This window comes from Petromyzon marinus, chromosome 6, assembly GCF_048934315.1.
Source record: "Petromyzon marinus isolate PM22_M1 ecotype Great Lakes invasive population chromosome 6, UKy_Petmar_22M1.pri1.0, whole genome shotgun sequence".
Classification (NCBI taxonomy): domain Eukaryota; kingdom Metazoa; phylum Chordata; class Hyperoartia; order Petromyzontiformes; family Petromyzontidae; genus Petromyzon; species Petromyzon marinus.
In genome coordinates this window covers 2966485-2991925 of record NC_133672.1, presented here as the reverse complement: position 1 = coordinate 2991925, position 25441 = coordinate 2966485, and the positions used below count along the sequence as shown (strand labels likewise).

Below are 25441 nucleotides of genomic sequence, written 5' to 3'. Positions count from 1 at the left end.
TATTAAAATGTGGATGTCACATAATTTTCTGGTACTCAACAAAGATAAAACAGAGGCGCTGGTCATTGGAGCAAAAGCCCAAAGAGATAAAATGCTCACAAATTTAAGCTCGTTGACAGAAAACGCCAAACTGCAGGTTAAAAATATCGGTGTTTTGCTTGATCCGGATTTGAACTTTGAAGCCCACATTAGATATGTCACCAAAAACGGCCTTTTATTATCTCAGAAACACAGCAAAGGTACAGCCTTTTCGCTCTCGGTCTACTCCTGAGAGACTGATGCATGCTTTTATCACCAGCAGACTCGACTACTGTCATGCCCTCCTGTCTGGAAATTAATAAGTAAACTGCAACTAATTCAGAATGCAGCGGCACGTGCACTGACGAAAACCGGGAAGCGCACCTAAGGAACACCCATTGGACGATCCTTGCATTGGCTGCCAGCCAGTCGTAGAATTGATTAAAAAATTATTCTATTGGTTTTTTTTTTAAGTCGTTGAATGGTCTGGCACCTGTATACATGTCTTCCATCCTTTTGAGATATGAACCAACAAGATCCCTCCCAAAGGCCAGGCAACCAAAAACCTGGGGAGAAGCGGCGGCTTTGAGCGTTCACAGTCCTCGCCTGTGGAACAGCCTGCCAGTGGATTGGAGGGCTTCAGAATCATTAAGCACTTTCAAAATATATCTAAGAACTTACTTTTTTAAACATGCTTTTAATTAGGATTCTCTTAACGTGTTATTTTGCATGACTTTCCTAGAAATTTGTGACGTGATTTAATTTTGCCTACAATTTCACTTTCATTGTTCATGCCTGTAAAGCACTATGTATTGCATTTTTTTTGCACGAAGTGTTATTAAAAATAACGCTTGATTGATCGACAATAAACTAAACACAACAAATAAGAGCGTTTCCAAGGAAAATACATTTATTGCACATTACAACACTGCCTTTTGGATATATTACAAACTGACTGATGATTTCTATGCAATAAAAAATGCAAGTAAAAAATAAAATATACATTGAACGTAAAATGAAATCCTAATGCTCGCATCTAGTGCAGAGAGCCATCGTAAGAATGCCTGTGCATAGAACGAATGTACATAATCAGCTTATAAAATAGAGTAGACATCATTAAAGGTATGGCTTTACAATGCTCGTGCCAATAAGTTGTAGAAGTCTATAGCTTAGATGTGATTTAAAGTAAATCCTGATGATCGTATACCGCATATAAACAGTACACATACGGTGCTTAATAATAGCAAGCCAGTTAACGCTATTAGCCTGAATTCAGCTTGTTTACATGCAGACAATCCAGGCACAACTTACTATGGAGTTATTTACACTGTTGAAAAGTATTTGCAGCGTACAATTCAGATTTCATAATATATTACTTTCACATTTTTGAAGCTGAAGCTCAAAGCCCTATACTGTATCGGCCCTATAGTGTCGGGACATGTGATAGGCACGTAATAAAGCACCCCTATGAATTGTTACCACATGGGGCCGCAATTAGATTCGAGATTCGATTACATTTTCTTTCGCATTTGTGATTCACGTAGAATCGCGAGTGGATCCAGGGTTATAGCGGATAGAGGATGATATGCCGATCAAAATTAGCAGCCCATTACATGCACAGTTCAACACATGGACAATTATAAGCCTAACAATCAATCTGAATTGACGAATCAATGCATCGCTGCATTCGTAACCCTGTGTTATGATTGCTGTACAATCACATATCCCAGGATTAATTACCGCACAATTGGATTTTCCGTAGCTCCCAAGCATGCTGTGGCCATGTGTGGAACCGTTTAACACGAATTGGCACGTTCTGTTTACGTGACAAACCTTACTAATTGGCTGTGTCGGGTGATGGCGGGTTTACCGACACGTTTATATAATTTACGCGATCTAACCCCCAAAAAACCTGTATAATGGATGTGTGGAACTGCAGATAACATTTGACGAAACGACCATAGTTCTGGTACACATGAGCTCACGGCTTCAGGGTTGTACTGCACCCGAGGGGAGAAGAAGATATGACACCTGACTGACTTAAACATCATCTTCGGGGATGGCTCGCACATCAGCAATGTAATTGTAAATATTGTGCATTTACTATTCAACGCACCGGTGGGCTGCAGTAGTAAACTAATTGGCGCGTTTTGTTTACGTGACAAACCTTACTGGCTGCGTCGGGTGGTGGAGGGTTACGACACAACATTTATACTTACGCGATCTTACCCCAAAACCTTTATTACCAATACACTTGACATCGGTGGCACGAAAGGATGGCTCGCGCTGGAAAGCATGAGCCTCAGTGGAACACACAGCCACCCCTTATCAAGCGAGAAGCCTGCTCTCAGTCATGGCACAGACGCGCCGTGAGGCGTGAAATGTACAGTAAGGGAAAAAAGTATTTGATCCCCTGCTGATTTTGTACGTTTGCCCACTGACAAAGAAATGATCAGTCTATAATTTTAATGGTAGGTTGATTTGAACAGTGAGATACAGAATAACAAGAAGAAAATCCAGAAAAACGCATGTCAAAAATGTAATAAATTGATTTGCATTTTAATGAGGGAAATAAGTATTTGACCCCTCTGCAAAACAGATCTTGCATGGAGCCCCAGGCCGAGGGAGATTGACAGTTCTTTTGTGTTTCTTCCATTTGCGAATAATCGCACCAACTGTTGTCACCTTCTCACCAAGCTGCTTGGCAATGGTCTTGTAGCCCATTCCAGCCTTGTGTAGGTCTACAATCTTGTCCCTGACATCCTTGGAGAGCTCTTTGGTCTTGGCCATGGTGGAGAGTTTGGAATCTGATTGATTGCTTTTGTGGACAGGTGTCTTTTATACAGGTAACAAGCCGAGATTAGGCGCACTCCCTTAAAGAGTGTGCTTCTAATCTCAGCTCGTTACCTGTATAAAAGACACCTGGGAGCCAGAAATCTTTCTGATTGAGAGGGGGTCAAATACTTATTTCCCTCATTAAAATGCAAATCAATTTATAACATTTTGACATGCGTTTTTCTGGGTTTTTTTTGTTGTAATTCTGTCTCTCACCATTCAAATAAATCTACCATTAAAATTATAGATTGATAATTTCTTTGTCAGTGGGCAAACGTACAAAATCAGCAGGGGATCAAATACTTTTTTCTCTCGCTGTATGCTCAGTCGTCTTCTCCGTATTTGTGGAGCAAGTAGTCTCGCAGTCTCTTGGGCAAAGGCAGCGAATCGATCAGGCGCATGCGTTGAGATTTAAACATGCTTCTGATCGTCATCCTGCACAGGTGGGAGAGCGGACGTGGGTTTTCTGCGGGAGCACAAAGAGCGGAGCATTACCGTCGGCACAGATAAACACCCGGGACGTTTTTTTTTTAATTTGTTCAAACCCACGTGCGTGGTGTGCAGTTGCTATCGGAAGATCAATACAGAGTGGCAGGAAAATACCGAGGCGTTCGATATGCTTTCAAACTGAGAACTCAACGTGTTTGTCAATGCCACTGTGACCTGGGGCTTCTTCAAAGCACCTAAAATATGGGCGACATTTCGGGCAATGGGGCTTCTTCAAAGCACCTAAAACATCTACATCTGGATATTTTATGTTTTTGGATTGTTATCCGTCGAGCAGCGGTGTGAACAACGGGCATCTGACGACGTGTGTTCAGTTTTATGAATCTGCATTTGACTATTTCTCAAGTCCACTTAAATGTATTAAAAAACAGTACATTGTGTGCTATTATACAATACAATGTATTCGACAACACGTTGTATAATAACTCAACTCAGTACCCATGACGGACGGCTAAAGTTTAAGCACGAGTTTGTTGTTGTTTCCACCCCCCCCCCCCTCCCAAGGCTCAGCACAATCAGTTCACTACGCTCGGCAGATCGAAACATTTGAATCGACGGCGCTTTGTCGCCCGTCAAGGGAAAAAATACTCTTCCCCCAACAACTACGCAGCGACGACGCTCGACCGCGTCGGTCGCTCGCACACTTCCCCCTCCAGGCACGGCCGCCCAATCGATCGGACGCAAGTGCGCGCGCCCCTCTCTCCACAGCCCCCCTCTCTCCACAGCCCCCCTTTTCCAAAGGCCTGCGTACGGAAACGCAGCGCGTAAATGACCCGCCAAGGAGGCGAAGGGGGGGGCGGGGGGGGCGGGGGGGGCAACGTGCACCGCCGAACTGAGCCGAGCCACGCACCTGCCATCTCGATGATCGGGCTCCACTCGTGGTAGCTATCGAGCTGCTCCTTAATCCGGGAGCACAAGCGCACGTTGGTCACGAAGTTGAGGAGGACGTCGACGATCGGCCCAGCCCAAGACTCGAGCTCGTCGGAGACCAGCAACTCGCAGAACTGCACACGCGGAACGGCGCGCCGTGGCGTTAGGACCCCTTCGCAGCGACCTACGCCGGAGACGCCACGCGCGCAATTGTTGTTTGTTGTTGCTGTCGTCGGCCTGTGACTTTCCACCGCTGGACAAAGACCTCCGCCATCCTCCTTCACGCCCTTCCCTTGCCGAGTTGCTCTTGTCCACAAGCGACCTCGCGACGCGTCACGCACCTTGTGCGCTTTGATTTGTTTTGCTTTAACGATGGCGTCGATGACCTCTTATTCTCCTCCTTCTTTCTTTCTTCTCTGCTTAACCCATCGCCATCGTAGATGCCACGCAACTTTTATTGCAGGTGCCAAACGTACTGTGATGGAGCCTGCACTTTAAATAGAGTTTTTTTGTAATATCCAGCACGTTTGCACAGGTACAGCCCTTTGCCAATCCACTGCTGGATGAGGGCCTTGTCAACCTGCGTAGTTAATGGAATTTATTTGACTAAAACTTCGCTACGCTCGTCAGTGCGGCTTGGCGAAGGCGAGGTGCATAGACGTGAGGCCAAAGTACAGTCCAACAATAGGTTTTGCTGCTCTGCCCTCTGACAACCAGAGTATCACCCGATAAATGTTGAATCATCTTCTTTGGTTCTTTCGGTAAAGTCACGTAGAATGAGAATAAAATAATAAAATAAAATAAAATTCTCACGACGTTTCGGCCACAACACAAGCGGCCTTCTTCAGGTGAAGGAACAAAAAACTGTCGGGACGACAGAGCTCCAATGAACGCTGCTAAGATTCGTAGCGTCTTTTAAGCTGGTTGAGAGAAGAGAGGCACCTTGACAAAGGGGTTAACATATCAAGGTGCCTCGCTTCTCTCAACCAGCTTAAAAGACGCTACGAATTGTAGCAGCGTTCATTGGAGCTCTGTCGTCCCGACAGTTTCTTGTTCCTTCACCTGAAGAAGGCCGCTTGTGTTGTGGCCGAAACGTCGTGAGAATTTTATTGTTTTATTTTATTATTTTATTCTTATTCTACGTGACTTTACCGAAAGAACCAAAGAAGATGAATCCTTGCAGTCACGAAAGCTTTAAATCGAAATTTAACTGTTGAATCCTTACACTCGGCGAGAATTGCCTTTGCCTTATATTGATGGATGGCAATGTCAGCACGACCTGCTACACTGGAGGATGATATGGATCCCTTCTCAGTAGTAGCTAAGAGGCTCGATCCCTTACACATGTAAGTGCAATTGATCGTTCTGTGTTTGCAGACTCAAAGTTTTGGTTTTTTTGCAATCTTTCTGACCTCGGTGCTGTTTGGTAATACGTTTTGTATGTGATGTGTTCCATCAGCCTTGCTGTATTCTTTGTCTTGGTTGTACCAGGCTGACGCACAACCGAGTTTCTTTGGTGTCACCAGGTCCCTGATTGAAAAATGAGCGTTTATTGCCCAATGGGTTTTACCTGTGCCACAATAATCCAAACAAACCGCAGGACTTCTAATTGGACTGGAGAAGCTTCCAAGCAACTCCTTTGTGCCGGCCGGATGAGTTTAGAGAAACCAGGGATTAGCTCGGGAGCAGGAGCAAGGCCTATGGATTGTTACATCGCCGCAAAGAGCGGTGATGACTTGGGAAGGCCTTCATCCAGCAGTGGATAAAACATGGATGATTAGGATGAAGGTGTTGATGAATCCACTGGCTCTCGTTAGATTAAAACAACTCCAAAGCACAGCACAATGTGTACAATGCACGCATAACGAAACTGAATATCCTCAATACACATGCAGGTGTTACAGGCCCTGCTTATCAATCCTACCGCTGGATGAGGGCTTCTCCACACGGTTCAAAACAATTCCCAGTGCATTGGATTTTTCTGCACCATGCTCGCATGGCAGTCACACGTGCGAGCATCACCCAGGGCCCTTCAACCCTGCCGAGGTTGGCGAGACTCGATCCTCGACTGCCCCCCAACGCGTCCACCCCAAACCGGACACGGTCACATAGGCACAAAGACATGCAAAGACAAAGATCCCACTCACAGCCTTAACAGACTGTTGGGGCGAGTGCTGTTACAAGTAGCAGCACCTATGAAGGCCGGCACTGTACACAAGGGGGTGGGCGGCCAGCACCATACCCGAACCGCCTTTGTTTCCGCAGCGGCGATGTTTACGCACCGCATCAGGTACTCATTTGAGGCTGAGTCGACCTAGGGGAGGAGGCCCAGGACCAGTTCAGACAATCGTCACCGGTGTTGGGCGTGAGCGATAAATCGATCTCGGGTCGCCGGGTTCATAGCACAGCGCGCTAACCGCTACACTACCGCTCCCCACACGGACACACAAAGACAAAGATCCCTCGTATAGCCTTAACAGACTGTAGGAGCAAGTGCTGTTAGCGAGCACCTATGAAGGCCGGCACGGCACACGAGGGGGTGGGTGGCCAACACCACGCCCGGCCGTCTTTATCTCCCCAGTGGCGATGTTTACACATCGCACCAGGTAATGATTTGAAGCCGAGTCGACCTAGGGGAGTCCCAGGACCGGTTCAGATAATCGTCACTGATGTTGGCCGTGAGCGGTAATCGAACCCGGGGCGCCAGGCTTGTAGCCCAGCGTCGCGCTAACCGCTGCACCACCGCTCCCCACACACGGACACGCTGCGCTTCTCCCGCACGCTCCGCCCCGGCGCGCCCGACACGCCGGGGCACTTACGTGCACCACCCTGGGCTGGGCGTTCGCCCGAGTGTCGTCCGAATTCCTCCTCTTCGGCGGCACGGGCGGGTGCTTCCCGCCGCCGAAGGGGCATCGGAAGCAGGCCTCCCCGCTGACGCCGTGCCTCAGCACCAGCTGGAGGGTGCGCAGGTCCTGCAGGGAGAACATGACGGCGGCCGGGAAGGCGGTCGGGTGCGCGGCGACGCACGCGTTCACGTCGGCCCCGTGCGCCAACAGGAGCCCGACGAGCGGGCGAGCGTGGAGGCGGATGGCGACGAGCAGCGGGTTGATGGGGTCCAGGTTGGGGTCGGCGCCGGACTCGAGGAGCAGCTCGGCGCAGTCGACGTCGGTGGTGGCGACGGCGAAGTAGAGGGCGGTGGTGCGGCGGTCCTCGTAGAAGAACGAGTGGTCGTCCGACAGCTGGAAGTTGACGTCGAAGCCGCTGTTGATGAGGATCTGCAGGACGTCGTAGTGGCCGTTCTTGGCGGCGAGGTGCAGCGGGCTGATGCCGCACCGCTTGATGCGAGCCTTTTTCGTGACGGGCAGCAGGAGGCAGACAATTCTGTGTGGGTGGTTTGCGGACAAATGGGGGAGGGGGGGGGTGGTCAAAATAAAAAAAAAGTGTTAATATATTTTTAGTATACGTTTTCGTTTTATGCGTATCGCATCTCAAAACTCTGAACACTGCGACGCATATTTTTTTTACCTAAAAAAACGGACGAAAACGCCGCAGAGAAACAAAACGGGAAAGATGAAGGGTACAGGCATAAACAAAACGCATGACTGTAACGTAAAAAGGTAGGCACAGCAGTTACACAAAAAAAATGTTACTTGATTTTTACGTAAGATTCAATAAAATCGGGTTATATAGGCCACGGAGTGGCAGCCAAGGAATGGAACACCGTCTGAGAGGCAGGCCACCGTGGAGACGGAGCTATGATATCAGCGAATGCGCGGGTGCTGGGTGGATTGATTCTCGCGTAGCCAGGATCGTGCGGGGAGGTGGCGGCATGGGGAGGCCATCATCCAGCAGTGGAGTGACCACGTCTTTTTAGGATGATAGGAAGAACCTGCATCTTTTTTTTCTTTTTACACACAAGGTGAAATGAAATCAAGTTGCATCGGCTAAATGAAAGCGGTGGTGCCGAGGTGGCAAAAGTATTGTGGAGGCACGGAAGCCGTTGTGGGTGTGTGTGGGGGGGGGAAACCGGTGGCGGTGTATACGAACTATAATCTTTAAAAATGAACCGGTAAGTTTTGATCAGGTTCAGTTTTGATGTTTCCGTGAGTGACGACCGGCCCCAATGTCCCTCCCCCCCCAACCACCACCGACGAGCCGCCACGGTGCGCGGGGGCCTCACTCCTCGTTTCCGTTTGACGCGGCGATGTGCAGGGGCAGCAGGCCCTCCTTGGTGGGCTTGTTCGCGTTGGCGCCCGCCGACAGCAGAAACTCCACCACGTCCCCGTGGTTGTTCTTCGTCGCCTCGTAGAGGGCCGTCGCTCCGTTCCTCGCTTCCGTGTCGATGTCAGCACCTGCAGGCGGCCGTTTCGGAATGTTTCAACCGGTTAATAACCCTGAATCTCGGAACGTGCGAGCAGTTCAGTATGTTTATTTTGTTTGGAGAGGCGTAGCGCCGTCGTTTTGAAAGACACTGTACTCACCGCAGAGAACTGTAGCGCCCACACCGCACTCTATGATAGCTGGCGCCAAATTGTGCCACGCCCTCCCGCGTGGCCTTGTGAGAGCCTCGGTACCGATAAAGTTATTTTACTTTTAAAACGGATGACGTACACGTACGTCATCGGAACGGGAAAGGGTTCGTGATCGCACATTTAACTGCGCTGCTTTAATCAAATATGTTGGCGTTCCTTTGCCGTATCTTTCCGTCAAAATCATTAAAATATATGCATTTTGACGAAGTGTATTTGTAAAAGACATTCTCGAGAAACACAATAATCATTAGTGTCATCGTGGAAAATATAAGTAACCCTGAATGCCGAAACAAGTCCACAGTTCGTTTACGTTAAACCAAAGTTTCTGGAGAAAATAAAAAAAAACACTCGCAGAAGGCCATCTAGTCGATGGGATGACCGGGAGACAGATATGGGAAGGGGGCATATTGTCTGCTTTATTTATTTTGAAATTCTGAAAGCGCCTCTTTCGCTGACAAATTTCACTTTACTCATTTCTAAACACATTAAAATCAGCGGACCATCAATCACTCTGGGAATATATCTCGCGCCTTATAATTCCTATCCAGTGGAGATTTAACGTACAACGTTTACCATTGCGCACTCCCCGATTTGCCAGGCCTGCCTCCAAAGAACGCTCTCCGACAAACACGATGTTTTGCATGCCCTGCTGGTCGCACTCATTACATACGAAGTGCTCTCTTCAAAAGAACCACAATACCTTGCTGATCTCGTCAAGGCGCATAAACCATCGCGCAAACTCCTGTCATCCTCGCAGCAGCGGCTTTTGGCTAGCCATCGAAATAAAAGACGGTCACCGCATCGCGCGCCGTCTGGAACGCTCTTCCTTCCCATATTAGGAAGCCACTGGAACTATGCACTTTTAAATCTCCATTGAAAACTTATTTCTTGAGAACTCCTTTTTGTGTTTAGTTCGTGGTCCTTCCCCGGCACCTCCGATTCGCGCGGTTGGCTACGTACGGTGCAAAATAAGTTCGACATACAGAGACACACACGTCCATGCATATATACATAGAAACACACGTGCATGGATGGATACATACATACGTGCTCATACCAAGGCTCACGAGGTGTCTCAGGATGGCCAGGTGGCCACATTCGGCCGCGACGAAGTGCGGCGAGACACCGTAATCGTTTGCTACGTTCATCTTGGCCCCGGCGGACATGAGGAGGATCACCATGTCCAGGTTGTTCTTGGAGATTGCCTCGTACAGCGGCGTGTGGCCGTGGTTGCCGCGGAAGTTGACATTGGCGTTGAACTTGATGAGGAGCGAGACTGCCTCGATGTTGGCACATTCGCAGGCTGCGGGGACAACGAGTTGGAGCGTTCACGGTGGGACTACGAACGCAGATATATTACAAAGAAACAAAAATACACTTTACATGCGTATCTTAGCAGTTTGAACAATGGTACAAATGGATTAAATCACCGCCCCCCTCCATCTCCGCTTCTGTCCACCCTGCAGTGGAACTGGGTATGCAATCGGTAGTTTGCGAGTGGCGGGATAAAGGTGTGGGTACTCCCACCTCCTAAAAGACACCCGGCCAGTGTAGAAGAGTAGGCCAAGATACCATCTCGGGGGGCTGTCCAGAGCGCCCTCGAGTGGAGGCCCTTCTGCCAGCAGCGCCATGAGCATGCAACTGCAGGGCTGCGCCTTTACCTTTAAGTCATGTACTTGACACAGCCTGTCTTTGGAGAATGCATTTTTTCCAGTTTGAAGTTTGCCTTAGAAAAAAAGCTGTGTCATTTGTTTTCTTATCTGGACCAATGCGCTCATTTATTGTTCAAATAGCCGTAAAACAGACTTCACCGAAAGGAGCTTTCAACAAAAACACATCTAAAATATAACATTTAAAAGCCACCTCCTCTCTCAACACATTTTGGCTACCCCCTAGTGACGCCTCGTGATCTTATTACGACGTTGAGTTTTTTGGATACTTTTTTGTAATTTGTTAGTGTATTTTTTGTGAGTGTATTTTTTTGTTCATATTTTTTGTCAGGATATTTTTGTTTGTTATTATTTTTATTATTAATATTCATCAGTAACATTGAGCAAACAACAAAACGCGCAATGGGTCTCGCGTTGACGCATTCCCTCTGCTTTCGGCTAACGGCGTCGTGCCCAACAATCCACGCGGTGTCGCTCGCGGCTCGTCCGCGTTCCCAAAGGGGCATGGTGCCCTCTAGGGGGAGAAGTCGACTCAACACCAACTACCGTAAAATAATGGGACCTTTTTGCCAGTATCAAAGTATGACGTTCTAGTATTGGCGTTCTCTGGTCTGACACTGGTGAGACAAGGCCCTAAAGAAGGCTGTCTCTGGTGTAGACCAATACGTTTCAAAGACAATGCCATTTATTATAATAAATGATAATTATCAGAGCGTGTTTTGTTTGCATGTTCACCACAGGTACTGTGTGTGGTTAATGCAGACTTCGTGATTCCTTGCAAAAGGTTTATATTTGGTGTTTGAACATCTTAACACAACCGTTTTATGGCCATAAAGGGTAAAACCAATTCTTATTTTTCTCATACAAACAACCGTATGTCCCTTACATCAGGACCGAGATCCCATAACGTGAATCCACGGGCACCAGATCAATAAGACATGAATATAGATTAAACCACGGTCCCGCGGGGCTGGCGAGGGTAGTTGATTTTGGGAAATTATTTAAACGTCACACACTTTTAATGTCGCCGAACTATTACGAGCAACCCCGTGGCTCTCGGTTGTAGCACCACAACCTCTCCACGGTACGGCAACTCGTCGGCTACACGTGAGCAGACTGCAACGAACGCGACGGTGTTCAGCTCGTAACTTACAGCACGATTGATTGGAAGCATGCCGCTGTGCAAGAGAAGCAAAACTCCCGCCGAGGTGGCCGTGATTGGGACTTGAGAATCGCGCAACGCTCTTGAGATTAATCCCAGCGCCACTCTTGAGTGCAGTGTGGGGGTGGTCACACCACACGATTCATCGCCGTGTCAGCTTGACGACCCGTCGCGATTCGCGGCAGCAATTCGACTCGCAAACCCCTTTTCCTTCGGTTTACCACGTGGTAGGCTTTTCGCGACCAATATTATTCATAATAAAGGTTTTTAGGTTAGATCGGGTAAGGATAAATGTTGTGTCGTAACCCTCCACCACCCGACACAGACAATTAGTAAGGGATTTTTCCCGTAAACAATATGCCAATTAGTTACTACTTTAGCCCACCGGTATGTTGGAGAGTAAATCCACAACATTTACAATTTGAGTAGTCCGACGTTTCGCTGGTAATTACATCAACCAGCATCATCGGGCGAGTTGCAAGAATAGTTAGTTTTTTCTTTGTCTTGCCGTCTCGCTTGTTTCACTTTATTCATACAGATTTGTGTGTGTCGGTAGGCTACATCTAATGTGAACGTTTATTTATTAACATATAGTACGCACTGATCGCAATTAATTGATTATTAAGTGCACGATTAAATTACAAATGCATCTAATTTAGTCCATGAATGGGTACATGTTACAACATCCCTGCTCGCAGCTGACGGTTCTCGTTTTCCACTTATGCAAGCTTGCCAGAGAACAAGATATTCATGTACGCCAGGTAATTGATATGCGTGCACTTAATTCAAATTAATTTCAACGTGCTGGCCTTGCACAAGAAGCGGAATCATCGCGTCGCGGTCACGCATAATCGGCCTTGAAAAACGCTAAAGACTTCGTGATCAATGTCTCCTCCCTGATAACTTTAATCTCCATTGTCTTATGGTTGTTATTGTTGGACTTGCATCCCACTGGGATGTTTGCACACAGCGTTGAAATGCGGTGTTTTTTTTCTGGAAGACTTAGCTGTTATTTCCGGGATTTTGTCTGTTTGTGCGTAGTCACTTGAAGATGTTCCTCGTTCGTGTTTTTGTTTGTTGCGGTTGCACCCGAGTCAAGAGCCGCATGGCTCACAGGGCTACACCTAATAAATGAAACTGATAAACTCCCTCCCTTGATATTCAGAGCGACATGCGAGCGGATTTGCCTTGGTGCAGTGGCGTCTCCTTGTAGCTCTGGCACTCGTCCGGGGAGGCGCCCATGCCCAGCAGCACCTTCATGCATTCCAGGTTGCAAGTGCCAGATGCCAGCGTCAGGGGAGTCTCGTTGTTACGCGAGCGGAGGTTGACCAGCTGCGGGTACTCTGGGTTCCAGAAACACGCGCGGTGCAACGTCGCATATCCGAGCCGCTGGGGCACTGATGTACAGGTAAAAATGTGTAGAGGTCAGAGACGTGAACGTCTACGGAAAGGAACGGGTCACAACGCCACCGTGCACCAATAGGTTGTACGTTGCACTTCTTTCAAGCCGTACGTAACCAACCGTGCTAATCGGATGTGCCGGGGAAGGGCAACATACTAAACACAAAAAGCAGTCCTAAAGTTGACCCCACTGATCAAACAAAGGTAAACAATTGCTGCTACGCGTGGCGGCGTCGTGGTTAGCACTCTCCGACCTAAAAACCCAACAACCCGAGTTCAAGTCCCAGCCACTGCGAACGTCAGTGTTGAGTTGACATCAGCACCTGTCCCAAGCCTGCCACTTTCACCTGCAATTAGCACGGTTGGCTAAGGGGCCGTCCATAAATGACGTCACGCGATTTTGTACGATTTTTGACCCCCCCCCCCCCCATTCGTCACACGGCGTCACAAAAAGTCAGACCCCCCCTCAAATGACATCACAAAGCTCTGCCCACCACCCCAAAAAAATATCTAAAACATGCTTCAAATCGCTTTAAACTATTGTCATTGTAGTGCGTATTTAATGTGGCGCTGCACTCCGATGTTGTAGGAGAAACCATTGATTAAAAAGTCCATTTAAGTAGAACGTGTTTTCTTTATTTATTTAAAATTGCGCATTTTGATGTGACGTCATATTTCTCAAACTCCCCCCCCCCCCCACCATCGTCACACATCGTCACAAATGTCTGACCCCCGCCCCCCCCAGGTGCGTGACGTCATTTATGGACGGCCCCTAACGCACGGCGCGAAATAAGTTCAGCATGCAGTGCACACGTACGTACTGACCCGCACCGACAAGCATGGTGGAGTAGAGTCGAGCAACCCGTGTGACCGACATGGCACGGAGACGGCCTCCGTCGACGATAGAGCGTGAGAGCTCCCAGGTCGAGGGTGGGAGGAGTGAGGTCTGGGTGGTGAAGGCAGTGGTTGGGGGGGTGAGCATGGTGGGAGCACGTCCACTCAGGCCACACGTACTCTGCAGAAGCAACCGCAGGCAGCGGGGCTTGTTGAGGAAGGCGGCCGCGTGGACCGGGTGGACGGTGTCCGGGCCCTGGACTTTGCTGAGGTCGGTGCCGGTCACGATGATCCTCTGCAGCATCGAGACGTCGTCATTCTCTATGGCCAGCGACACCGGGTCGGTGCTCCTGCACGCAGACGCGCGATGACAGTTAACAGGGGCGCCGTGGCGGTAAGATATTAATTATCATGCTCGCCTGGATTCGATCGCGACCCAGTGCCGGATTATCCTCGTAGCAAAAGTAGCTACAGATGTAGCTACGGGCCCCGCACTTACAAGGGCCCCGCGCTAAATCCTTTGAAGCTACCAATTCCGGTTCAGTGATTCTGCACTTGCTCTATTACTATAGTACTATACTGCCTTCAACTTTTATGAACGATTGGGTGTTTAAGGTTAGCGATTTGTCGTATTATCTGGCTGTGTCGCAAATAAAAAAAAATACAATCACTTTACTATGAAAGTATTTTTTTTAATGTTTACGTGTTTTTTTTTATTTAGGGCCCCTTTATAGCATATGCTACAGGCCCCGCACTAGCTTAATCCGGCATTGTCCCGACCCTGACGCCTGCTTGTATATTTGGAGTTTGCGTGTTCTCCCCGTGGTCGCGTGGATTTTTCTCCTCCGGTTTTTTTTCCCCTCCGCATTTACAAACGTGCGTCTTAAGGGTATTTGGCTACTGCTATAAGTTTCCACGTGATGATAAGCCACTTCTCTGAGCTATAATGTGGACCGGGGCGCTTCTGAAAAAGAGCTATATAGCTCAGTAGAGTTTACCTGGTAAAATAAGCTAATAGTAAGAAAAACAATCATGGTATGGTTAGTTACATTGCGAGCCAGACGAGACCTCACACGGCACTCAATGCGTTGTTTCGCGAGATGATGTCAAGTGCAATGACGTCATCGGGAGCTTAGTTTTTAATCGATGAATTATCAATGTTTCTTATTTACCGGGCAAGTCCCTACAGCAACACAACTTTTAGATTTAAAGTTGACTTTACGAGCGTTAGCGTAACCTCCCGCTACAGAGAGACAGAAGAGGCGGTTTGAGAGTTGAGTGTATTTCAGGCCAGGTGGTGAGTCAAAGATAAAGATCCCCCGTATAGCCTTTAACAGACTTTTGGGGCAAGTGCTGTTAGCGAGCAGCACCTATGAAGGCCGGAACGGCACACGATGGAGTGGGTGGACAACACCACGCCTGGCCGTCGTTGTCTCCCCAGTGGCGATGTTTACACATCACACGAGGTACTGATTTGAGGCTGAGTCGACCTAGGAGAGGCCCCATGACCGTTTCAGATAATCGTCACTGGTCGCTGGCCGTGAGCGAGAATCGAACTCGGGTCGCCGGGTGCTGAGTCTCAAGCACACACACAACACAAGTAGCTACACATGTAGTGGTAGCTACACATGTAGTGGTAGCTACACATGTAGTGGTAGCTACACATGTAGTGGTAGCTACACATGTAGTGGTAGCTACACATGTAGTGGTAGCTACACATGTAGTGGTAGCTACACATGTAGTGGTAGCTACACATGTAGTGGTAGCTACACATGTAGTGGTAGCTACACATGTAGTGGTAGCTACACATGTAGTGGTAGCTACACATGTAGTGGTAGCTACACATGTAGTGGTAGCTACACATGTAGTGGTAGCTACACATGTAGTGGTAGCTACACATGTAGTGGTAGCTACACATGTAGTGGTAGCTACACATGTAGTGGTAGCTACACATGTAGTGGTAGCTACACATGTAGTGGTAGCTACACATGTAGTGGTAGCTACACATGTAGTGGTAGCTACACATGTAGTGGTAGCTACACATGTAGTGGTAGCTACACATGTAGTGGTAGCTACACATGTAGTGGTAGCTACACATGTAGTGGTAGCTACACATGTAGTGGTAGCTACACATGTAGTGGTAGCTACACATGTAGTGGTAGCTACACATGTAGTGGTAGCTACACATGTAGTGGTAGCTACACATGTAGTGGTAGCTACACATGTAGTGGTAGCTACACATGTAGTGGTAGCTACACATGTAGTGGTAGCTACACATGTAGTGGTAGCTACACATGTAGTGGTAGCTACACATGTAGTGGTAGCTACACATGTAGTGGTAGCTACACATGTAGTGGTAGCTACACATGTAGTGGTAGCTACACATGTAGTGGTAGCTACACATGTAGTGGTAGCTACACATGTAGTGGTAGCTACACATGTAGTGGTAGCTACACATGTAGTGGTAGCTACACATGTAGTGGTAGCTACACATGTAGTGGTAGCTACACATGTAGTGGTAGCTACACATGTAGTGGTAGCTACACATGTAGTGGTAGCTACACATGTAGTGGTAGCTACACATGTAGTGGTAGCTACACATGTAGTGGTAGCTACACATGTAGTGGTAGCTACACATGTAGTGGTAGCTACACATGTAGTGGTAGCTACACATGTAGTGGTAGCTACACATGTAGTGGTAGCTACACATGTAGTGGTAGCTACACATGTAGTGGTAGCTACACATGTAGTGGTAGCTACACATGTAGTGGTAGCTACACATGTAGTGGTAGCTACACATGTAGTGGTAGCTACACATGTAGTGGTAGCTACACATGTAGTGGTAGCTACACATGTAGTGGTAGCTACACATGTAGTGGTAGCTACGGGCCCCGCACTTTCAAGGGCCCCGCGCTAAATGCTTTCAAGCTACCACTTCCGGTCCAGTGATTCTGCACTTGCTCTATTACTATAGTACTATACCGCCTTCGACTTTTATGAACGACTGGGTGTTTAAGGTTAGCGATTTGTCGTATTATCTGTCTGTATAGCAAATACAAAAAAATCAATAACTTTACCATGCAAGTAAAAAAAATTGTGTTTTAATATTTACGCGGTTTTTAAAAATATTTAGGGCGACCACTCACTCCCGATGCTCCAGAATGATCTGGCGAGGGAGGGAGCGCCAGTAGCGGGCACCCTGCCGTGACGCGAGCCCCTCTGTAGTCTGCTGCTCGTTCCTCTGATTGCTCCTACGGGGTGGGGGGGGGGAGAAATCCGCATGCGCGCAGTCAGTCAGCTGAGCGGCGCTCCGTCAGCGATTCTCATGCAAGGGGACAGCAGCATCGCGATCGACGCCGAGGACAGCAAGAGTGCTGAGGTTGCGCGTTCCTAGCCCGGGGGGGTTAAAGTCGACTCTTAGCGGCCCCCGGTGCTGCGGTGGATTTTTGTTCATTTTATTTCGCAGGAACATGTGGGCGGGGAAGGTGGTGGTGACCACTGCACCACTGCCCTGCCCTGTCCCTTGATTGAAATAACTAAGTGAACTTAGCTGTGATGCACAACTAAAGTTTGACAAACGGAAAGTGGCGTCTTTTAACGCGCATGAACCAGCTTTCCGATTCGATTGATGCGCATTTCAAGAATCTTGAAACGCCAAAAGGTAGCGAATTGAAGTTTACAACAACGGGAAACTCGATGGTCTATAGCGTATTTCGGAGTTTCACAGCTCAGCAAAATGTATGCGAATTACACCTCTTGTTCTCACACTTTCTTGTTTATCCGGGTAGACTACGGACGCTTGCAATGGAAAACACGACCAGTCAGTGCGTGACAGATCGACACCAGCGCCTTGTTTGCATCGTCTACGTTTCGAGTTAAGTGTGCCAGCCAACCCCTAAACGGGATCGCACCTGTCCCCGAGTGAACCTGTGTTTTCAAGTTGCACTGTTGGAAAGTGCACGAGGGTTTTTCGGCGGTGTCATTGGGAACTGGAGCTGGGGTTGGCTTGTGTGTATGTAAGTGACTCGTAAGTTAGGCATGGAGAAAAACATACTAACGGCTAATTATAGTCTTGCAGGATGTAGCGTGATCTCGGTCAGGTGAAGCCGCAGCATACATCTGATCTATGCATTCGTGTCGCTGCTTCACAGCCATATATATATCATCAAGGTCCCTTCCATGTTCATATGTTCGACTTTTACGGGTATATACATCACGTGACAGAAGAATCGCAGGTTTTTTTCCCACTCACGTGTTGTCAATATGCCACAAAGTCAGATTTCAAGACCTCTCTAAATACTTTTTGTATTTGTCAAAAAAATCCTCACCTACACCCAGACCATGTATTTCTCTTTCTCCAGGCAGATTGGGATGTTTCGCCAATTCATCATTTTTAAGTTTATTCTTGCAGTCGTTAAATCCCAAGAAATTATGACATTTACAAATCTCCAGCCATGCGGGTGTCATACAAAATGCATCGCTCGACATGCAAAACACAACAATCTAGAGGGCATACCACGTACATTGAATGTATGTAGCCAACCGTGGTAAACGGAGGTGATCACCTCATGTCAAACATGAATTAGCAGAGATTTGAAAAGAAATCGGTCATGCTCAATCCACCGATGGATGAACGCCTCCCGGCTGGGCGGTGAGGGCATGGTGTTTGAGCATACTTCACCACATTGGTCACCACATCGGCTTGACGAAGGGGTGCAGGGCAGGACTGTTTCTAATATCGCCACTACTGAAGGTTTGCCGTGGTCAGGAATCGAACTCCGTTCGCCGGATTCATGGGGCAGCGCGCCGGCCACCACTCCACCCCTCCGATGTCGGTCGAGTGAATTTAAAAACTTGTTCTGGCATGTCCAGCGCAAGGAATGCAGCTTCTATACAAAATGTACATTTAAAATCACGGTCAGGTGTATCACAATGTACACGTCTTGAGGTATCACAATGTACACGTCTTGAGGTATCACAATGTACACGTCTTAGAGGTATCACAATGTACACGTCTTAGAGGTATCACGATGTACACGTCTTGAAGTATCACGATGTACACGTCTTGAGGTATCACGATGTACACGTCTTGAGGTATCACAATGTACACGTCTTGAGGTATCACGATGTACACGTCTTGAGGTATCACGATGTACACGTCTTGAGGTATCACAATGTACACGTCTTGAGGTATCACAGTGTACACGTCTTGAGGTATCACAATGTACACGTCTTGAGGTATCACAATGTACACGTCTTGAGGTATCACAATGTACACGTCTTGAGGTATCACAGTGTACACGTCTTGAGGTATCACAGTGTACACGTCTTGAGGTATCACAATGTACACGTCTTGAGGTATCACAATGTACACGTCTTGAGGTATCACAATGTACACGTCTTGAGGTATCACAATGTACACGTCTTGAGGTATCACAGTGTACACGTCTTGAGGTATCACAATGTACACGTCTTGAGGTATCACAATGTACACGTCTTGAGGTATCACAATGTACACGTCTTGAGGTATCATGATGTACACGTCTTGAGGTATCACAATATACACGTCTTGAGGTACCACAATGTACACGTCTTGAGGTATCACAATATACACGTCTTGAGGTACCACAATGTACACGTCTTGAGGTATCACGATGTACACGTCTTGAGGTATCACAATGTACACGTCTTGAGGTACCACAATGTACACGTCTTGAGGTATCACAATGTACACGTCTTGAAGTATCACAATGTACACGTCTTGAGGTATCACAATGTACACGTCTTAGAGGTATCACAATGTACACGTCTTGAGGTATCACAATGTACACGTCTTGAGGTATCACAATGTACACGTCTTGAGGTATCACAATGTACACGTCACATCGCTGCAGAGTCATCGTGCTACCCCTGGAAACAGCTTTAAACGTTTTTCTATAAACATAGTTTCAAACTCGTGTCTGACACAGCTTGGGTATCGAGAGCGCTGTTTATATATTCAGGGTTGCGTCTTTAACGTTTGGCACGTCTGCCAAAAAGCGAAACGTTGAGCCCAAGAATAGCGCACTTCCCTCAAATAGAAAGCCGTGAAACCTCAGAGCGGGTTCTGCATGGTCACCGAGGAGGCGGCGAGCACTGGGAGCAAGCCGTATATGAGAAGGCCAGCTTCAGTTTCACGTTCGGCTTCGAGCTCCTCTCAAACTCGCTGCCCTCAACGCGCGGCTCAAAATCAAGTCACGCGCCAATGTCCAGGAATCACAACCAGACGAGGCGCAACGCCATCGGCCAGGGAAAGGCGGAACACATTTACTCAGGAGCCAATAGGACTCGCAAATTAATACCTCTTGGTGGAGCCACGCATACACACACACACGCCTTAGCGTTGCCCAACAATCAGTGGGGGGAGTGATCATCGACCAGGTAAAGTGTAAAGAGGCCAGGGAAGCGAGTGAGCGCACTAAAATTAGAAACACCGCTGTTGCCACGTAGAAAACATTCCCTCGGCGTGCCCAATTAGATGCACGCGGTGGTGGATGGACGTTCTTTGCTGGCCGCTTCGAAGTTGGTGGGTCCCGTGTGGCCGCAACCCGAATGAGATCAAGTTTTACAACCATGCCCAGGTTCTCCAGTGCTGCCATAGGCGGTGCCACTAGGGAGAAGGGACAGCACCCCCGACTTGGCAAACTGGGTGGGGGAGCGTACTATATATATACATTTGTCCATACCCCAGTTAGGAAGCCAGATTACTTAATTTGCACACATGCGTATTAAATATTGACTTAAAGCTTTCGTGACTGCAGGAATTCATATTCTTTGGGTCTTTCAGTAAAGTCACGTAGATGGGTTCAAAGAAAATAAATGTAGTTTTTTGTTATTCATCTTATTTTCTTTGAACCTATCTACGTGACTTTACCGAAAGACCCAAAGAATACGTGCGTATTACTTTGGACAAAGTGAATAGTTGAACATTTTTCAAGCACACACTCCCCCCCCCCCCCACTCTACCACCACCGTGGCCTCGCTCCTGCTGCCCCCTCCCACACCTGCTGCCCCCTGTGCCCCTCTGTGCCCCCCATTGCTCACGGCCCACTCTCGCTGTCCCCGCTGCCACATTCCCCTTATGGGCTCCCATCTGCTGAACTCCCTCGTGCCCCCCCTCCCCCCATATACTGCCACAACCCCTTCCCACCCCCTTGCCAACATCCCCTCGCCCCCCCCCACCAACCCCCACCACCTGCTGGCCACGTCGTTCGCCGCTGGGGGGCGATGCGTCGGTGCGGCCGGCGCATGGCTCCTGCCCGTGACGGCGAGCACGGGCGCCGCGCCGGGCTTGTGCGGCGGCGCGCCTCTGCCCGCGAGCTCCTGCAGGCTCTGCTCGATGGCGAGGCAGATCTGCTCATCCTCGCTCAGGCTGCCGTACAGGGAGTAGTCCTCCTCCACGCACATGCGCTCGGCGCTCTCAAAGCCGGGCGCGTTGCTGTGACGCTGCAGTCCAGCGGCCATCGCGTGCTGTATTTTGTGTTCCTCCTGCAAGGGGTACACGGGGGGAATGCGAGTGTGGATGTGGTTCGCACGGTTTTTTTTGTTAATATTACAGGCAGACCTCGCATAGCGCTCTAGATGCGTTCCTGGATAAGTGAGCGCTCGTCGAATCGGCGCTAATAGGGGTCATTATAACCATTGTATACGTGGGGATGCGTTCCCGACAGCGTTTACTTTCATTCGTTTGCGCCATATATAAGGGCTTTATTGGGGTATTGTTCATCGCGCTAATATTACATATGGCAAACATTTCACGAATACAAATTTATTATAACATATATACTGCTCGGGTTGACTGAAAAAAAATATTACACCAGTTATGTGGCTCGGTTGAAAATGGCCGGTTTCGTTCTGGTTAACCGATTGCCTAATACCCGTGTAATCCGATGCTAGGCAATCGGCCAATATTATCCAGCAGCACATATCCAAGCAAGCGAACCCTGGACCGGTTACGACATATTCTGGATCTCAAAAGAACAGCACCTGCAACAGTGCACGCGCCGCGAGCAATCACACCAAACAGTACGCGGTACAGTACCTCGAATTTGATTTCATTATTTACTTAAATATATTCCAGCAAATGCTCCAGCTTAACCCTGGCCAGATTAATTTTCCTCCGAAATGTTAAGAGAAAATGAAGTTCGACTCGTCGGCGGAACAGCCACCTCGTGCCGTGTGTCCTTCAGTGTTCTAAGTGTCTCTGTGTTGAGTGTCCGTGTCTCGAGTAGGGTCGTCTCACCGTGTCGTCTGTGGCGAGTGCCGACCTCCGTGCAGAACTTTTGCTCCGACAGGTGTGCCCACGTCCCCCTCCCCTCCCCTAGCGTCCTCACAGTGAACTTGGCTCAGGGATCGCGATCGGTTTCACTTTTAATAACCCACGACACAAATTTGGCTACGAACCGGTTAAAACCGATAATTGAATTTTTGGAATTAAAAAAAAAAATTCCGGATGAAAATAATTATGTTCGGGTTCATGACAGCGGTTAACAGTGTTCTGCACGGTTCGACGCTAGTTTTGACGCTTTCCATCTGAGCACATCAACTTTCCTAAAGATTAACTGAAGACGAACGTTTGTACGAGGTTGTGTTTCTATTAGGGACGTATTCCATTGAAAACCGACCAGGTTAAACAAGAAGTACCGCCCAAAAAATTTGCAAACGCAAACCAGAGCAAAAGGAATGTAATGCTGCGAACGCGCCTTGCTCCAATAGTTACTCATCGGCTTCGTTACTGCTGCTTGAACACTTCCACGGAAAAATACGCATGTTTAAAAACGCGACCGAATCCATGCGTATGTATGGGGGGGGGGGGGTCTTCTTCCCCCCGTCCCCGACTTGTTTTTAGTTGATACTGGCCACTTCGTTTGCCTCCGAAGCCCATGCACCGCTCAACATTGAATTTGTATTCGTTATCACAGCTTAGACTGATTGTTACAAACCCAGTGTTGGTTCGCTACGTTGTGGCCGCTTCTTGTTGGCTGCGAATTGACACGCGGTGCCCTGTACGCATGCCGTGTTTATACCCTGCACGCTTTATAGCTCATCGGATTCCTCCGCTATGAGTAAATGTTATGGCTCTGAACTCCACGTGCGTGTGTGGCCGTGTTGCACGCGTTATCACGACCACGTGAGCGCTGCACGTTGCAAGCGGTGGTGACGCTACGACTTAAATTAGTAAAGCAAAAGCATATGAACCCCGTCGCAGCGCAAGGTGCTCCGGATTCACGAAACAAGCGTAGGCGTGCATCAAAGATCACCTCGAAATTTAAACGCCAACAGACACGAGCACGACAACATCACACGTGCAGCCAATTATTCTCTCGACCCGAATATTTTCTGCGTCTCTATTGTCTCACCCTCCCCACATCGCGCCTCATCTCCTACCCCTCGTCGATGCCTCTTCGGTTACCTCATTAGGGTTTTAGAAACTGAACGAGGACGGAGGGAACAAAGCAAGTTCTGTCGAGTTCCCCCATTTCGCCACCACCACCACCACCACCTCTGTGTGCAAGTGCCTTTTTACTCCACGTGTGCCACTCACTCGCTTACACGTGCGCGTGATAGTGTGCACGTGTGCGCATACGCGTGGGTTCTCTGCGCGCGCACGGACGAACGTTACGGCTCGCTGCTGCGTGCGTGCCATGCGTGAGGTGCCCGCCGTACCTCTCTCTCTCTGTGTCTCTCTCCGGCCGTGTCGCCGCGCTCGGAGCGCGCACACAGCGAGCGGGTGAATATGGGGCGCGGGCCTCTGGCACGGGGGACTTTTATAGCGAGAACGTCGGGTGTGTGTTTACATGCCAACTCCTCCTCCTCCGCCGCCGCCTCGAAATAGCTGCAGAGCGCATGACCCTGCTCGCCGTAAGAACGTTCCATATACTTCCAGATATGTTTTTTTTTATTGATTCCCTAAGCGCGGCAGTGTTGTACAAGTAGCCCTCCGATGTATTTTTTCTGTCTGTACCATTATTGTTAGTAAACAAGCATTATTATGTATTATTATTATTATTCGTGACCCTCTTTCAGTAGGTACTTGCCAAGTTTGTTATATAGCAGGGGGGCTCGATGATTACGGCCCATAATCCCAATTGGGGAATATGCGGGTGCAGTAATTTGTCAAATTTTTGCTAAAATTTGGACCACGACGCCCGCACCCAACGGCCTCATCTCGCGAATGATGTCACGGGATCGCTATCGTCCGCTGTGCAGCAGACGGCACGTAATTGTTACGGCGAATTCACCCGCTGTAATAACCATGGCGGCAGCTGGATTCGAACCGTAAACCACTGCAACAAAGCGGAAAACGCGATGCTGCCAGGCCATGGCACGATGTCCGATTGCTGAGAGCTTCTTCAGGAACGGCAGGCCCCAGCAGGGGGAGAAAAACGTCGGACCAAGGAGGCCAGAGTCGGTGGAGTGTTGCGGGAGCTGGCTGGAACGCATGTATTGTATGTATGTTGAACTTCTTTCGCACCGTACATAGGCAACCGTGCTAATTGGAGGTGCGGGGAAGGACAACAAACTAAACACAAAGAAGCACTTGTAAAGTAATTGGTTTTCAATCTAAATTTAAAAGTGCAGAATCCCAGTGGCTTCCTAATAGAGAAGGATGTACATATATACAGCACATTAATTAAATAGGTATGCACACAGAGGACAGCTAGGGACAATAAGCTCCATTTATAAACATCATGCAGTAATCTCCAGGGCCAAACACAACACACCTCTCACCAGGGAGGCCGTGTGTGCTTGGATGCCCGATGTAGTATGCAGTACTATCATCGAGATGTGGTACCATTACAGTTTACGATTCACACTGCTCATGCTAATATTGGCCCTTTGTCAATCCACTTCGAGACGAAAACCTCCCTGCGTCGTGTCAGTCGTTTGTCCATACTTCACCAAGCGGGTCAGTGCAGGTTGGTGAAGGGTAGGGAGCCTCGGACTAGTTCATTTAACACATTCCTGCGGAGGGAGCTGGTAGGAACGTTGGGTTGCTCGGTCAATGGCCAGGGTCAACGGCGGGGCCAGGGTCAACGGCGGCACCACGTGGTGTATTCCGCAAATATTCCCGACTGTGAGGGCGGGCACAAGCCGGCGTGAGTAGGTTAAACGTTGAGTTATATAAGGGCACCACGGGGTGACCAGCCCCTCCCCACCCAACCCCACCCCTCCCACCCCCCACCCCTCCCACCCTCCCCACCCCCCACCCATCCCCACCCAGCCCCTCCCCACCCTCCCCACCCAGCCCCTCCCCACCCTCCCCAGCCCCTCTCCACCCTCCCCTCCCCACCCTCCCCTCTCCACCCAGCCCCACCCCTCCCATTTTATCCGGGAGTCCGAATACACGTGGACAGACATCCACAGACATACACAATTAATCCCCTGCCTCCTGTGAATTAATCCCGGTTAGGCTTCCAGTCCACTACGTTTCCTACCAGTAATGCCCACTAGGAGCGCATTTGTTATATATCCGGGTGTCTGGATACACGTGGACAGACATCCACAGACATACACAATTAATCCCCTGCCTCCTGTGAATTAATCCCAGTTGGGCTTCCAGTCCACTACGT

The 25441-nt window shown here is 48.7% G+C and overlaps 1 protein-coding gene across 1 annotated transcript; it reads right to left on the bottom strand.

Annotated features, from left to right (window-relative positions):
* Nucleotides 1-906: 906 nt before the first annotated feature.
* Nucleotides 907-23735, bottom strand: LOC116939662 (ankyrin repeat and SOCS box protein 2-like). The gene is made up of 10 exons (XM_032948360.2): nt 23535-23735; nt 21064-21356; nt 16976-17080; nt 14010-14179; nt 12782-12937; nt 9820-10065; nt 8411-8582; nt 7050-7611; nt 4211-4364; nt 907-3319 (listed from the first exon to the last, which is right to left on the bottom strand). The coding sequence occupies exons 2-10, from the start codon at nt 21330-21332 to the stop codon at nt 3177-3179; spliced, it is 1977 nt and encodes a 658-aa protein (XP_032804251.1). The 5' UTR covers nt 21333-21356; nt 23535-23735; the 3' UTR covers nt 907-3176.
* Nucleotides 23736-25441: the final 1706 nt, after the last annotated feature.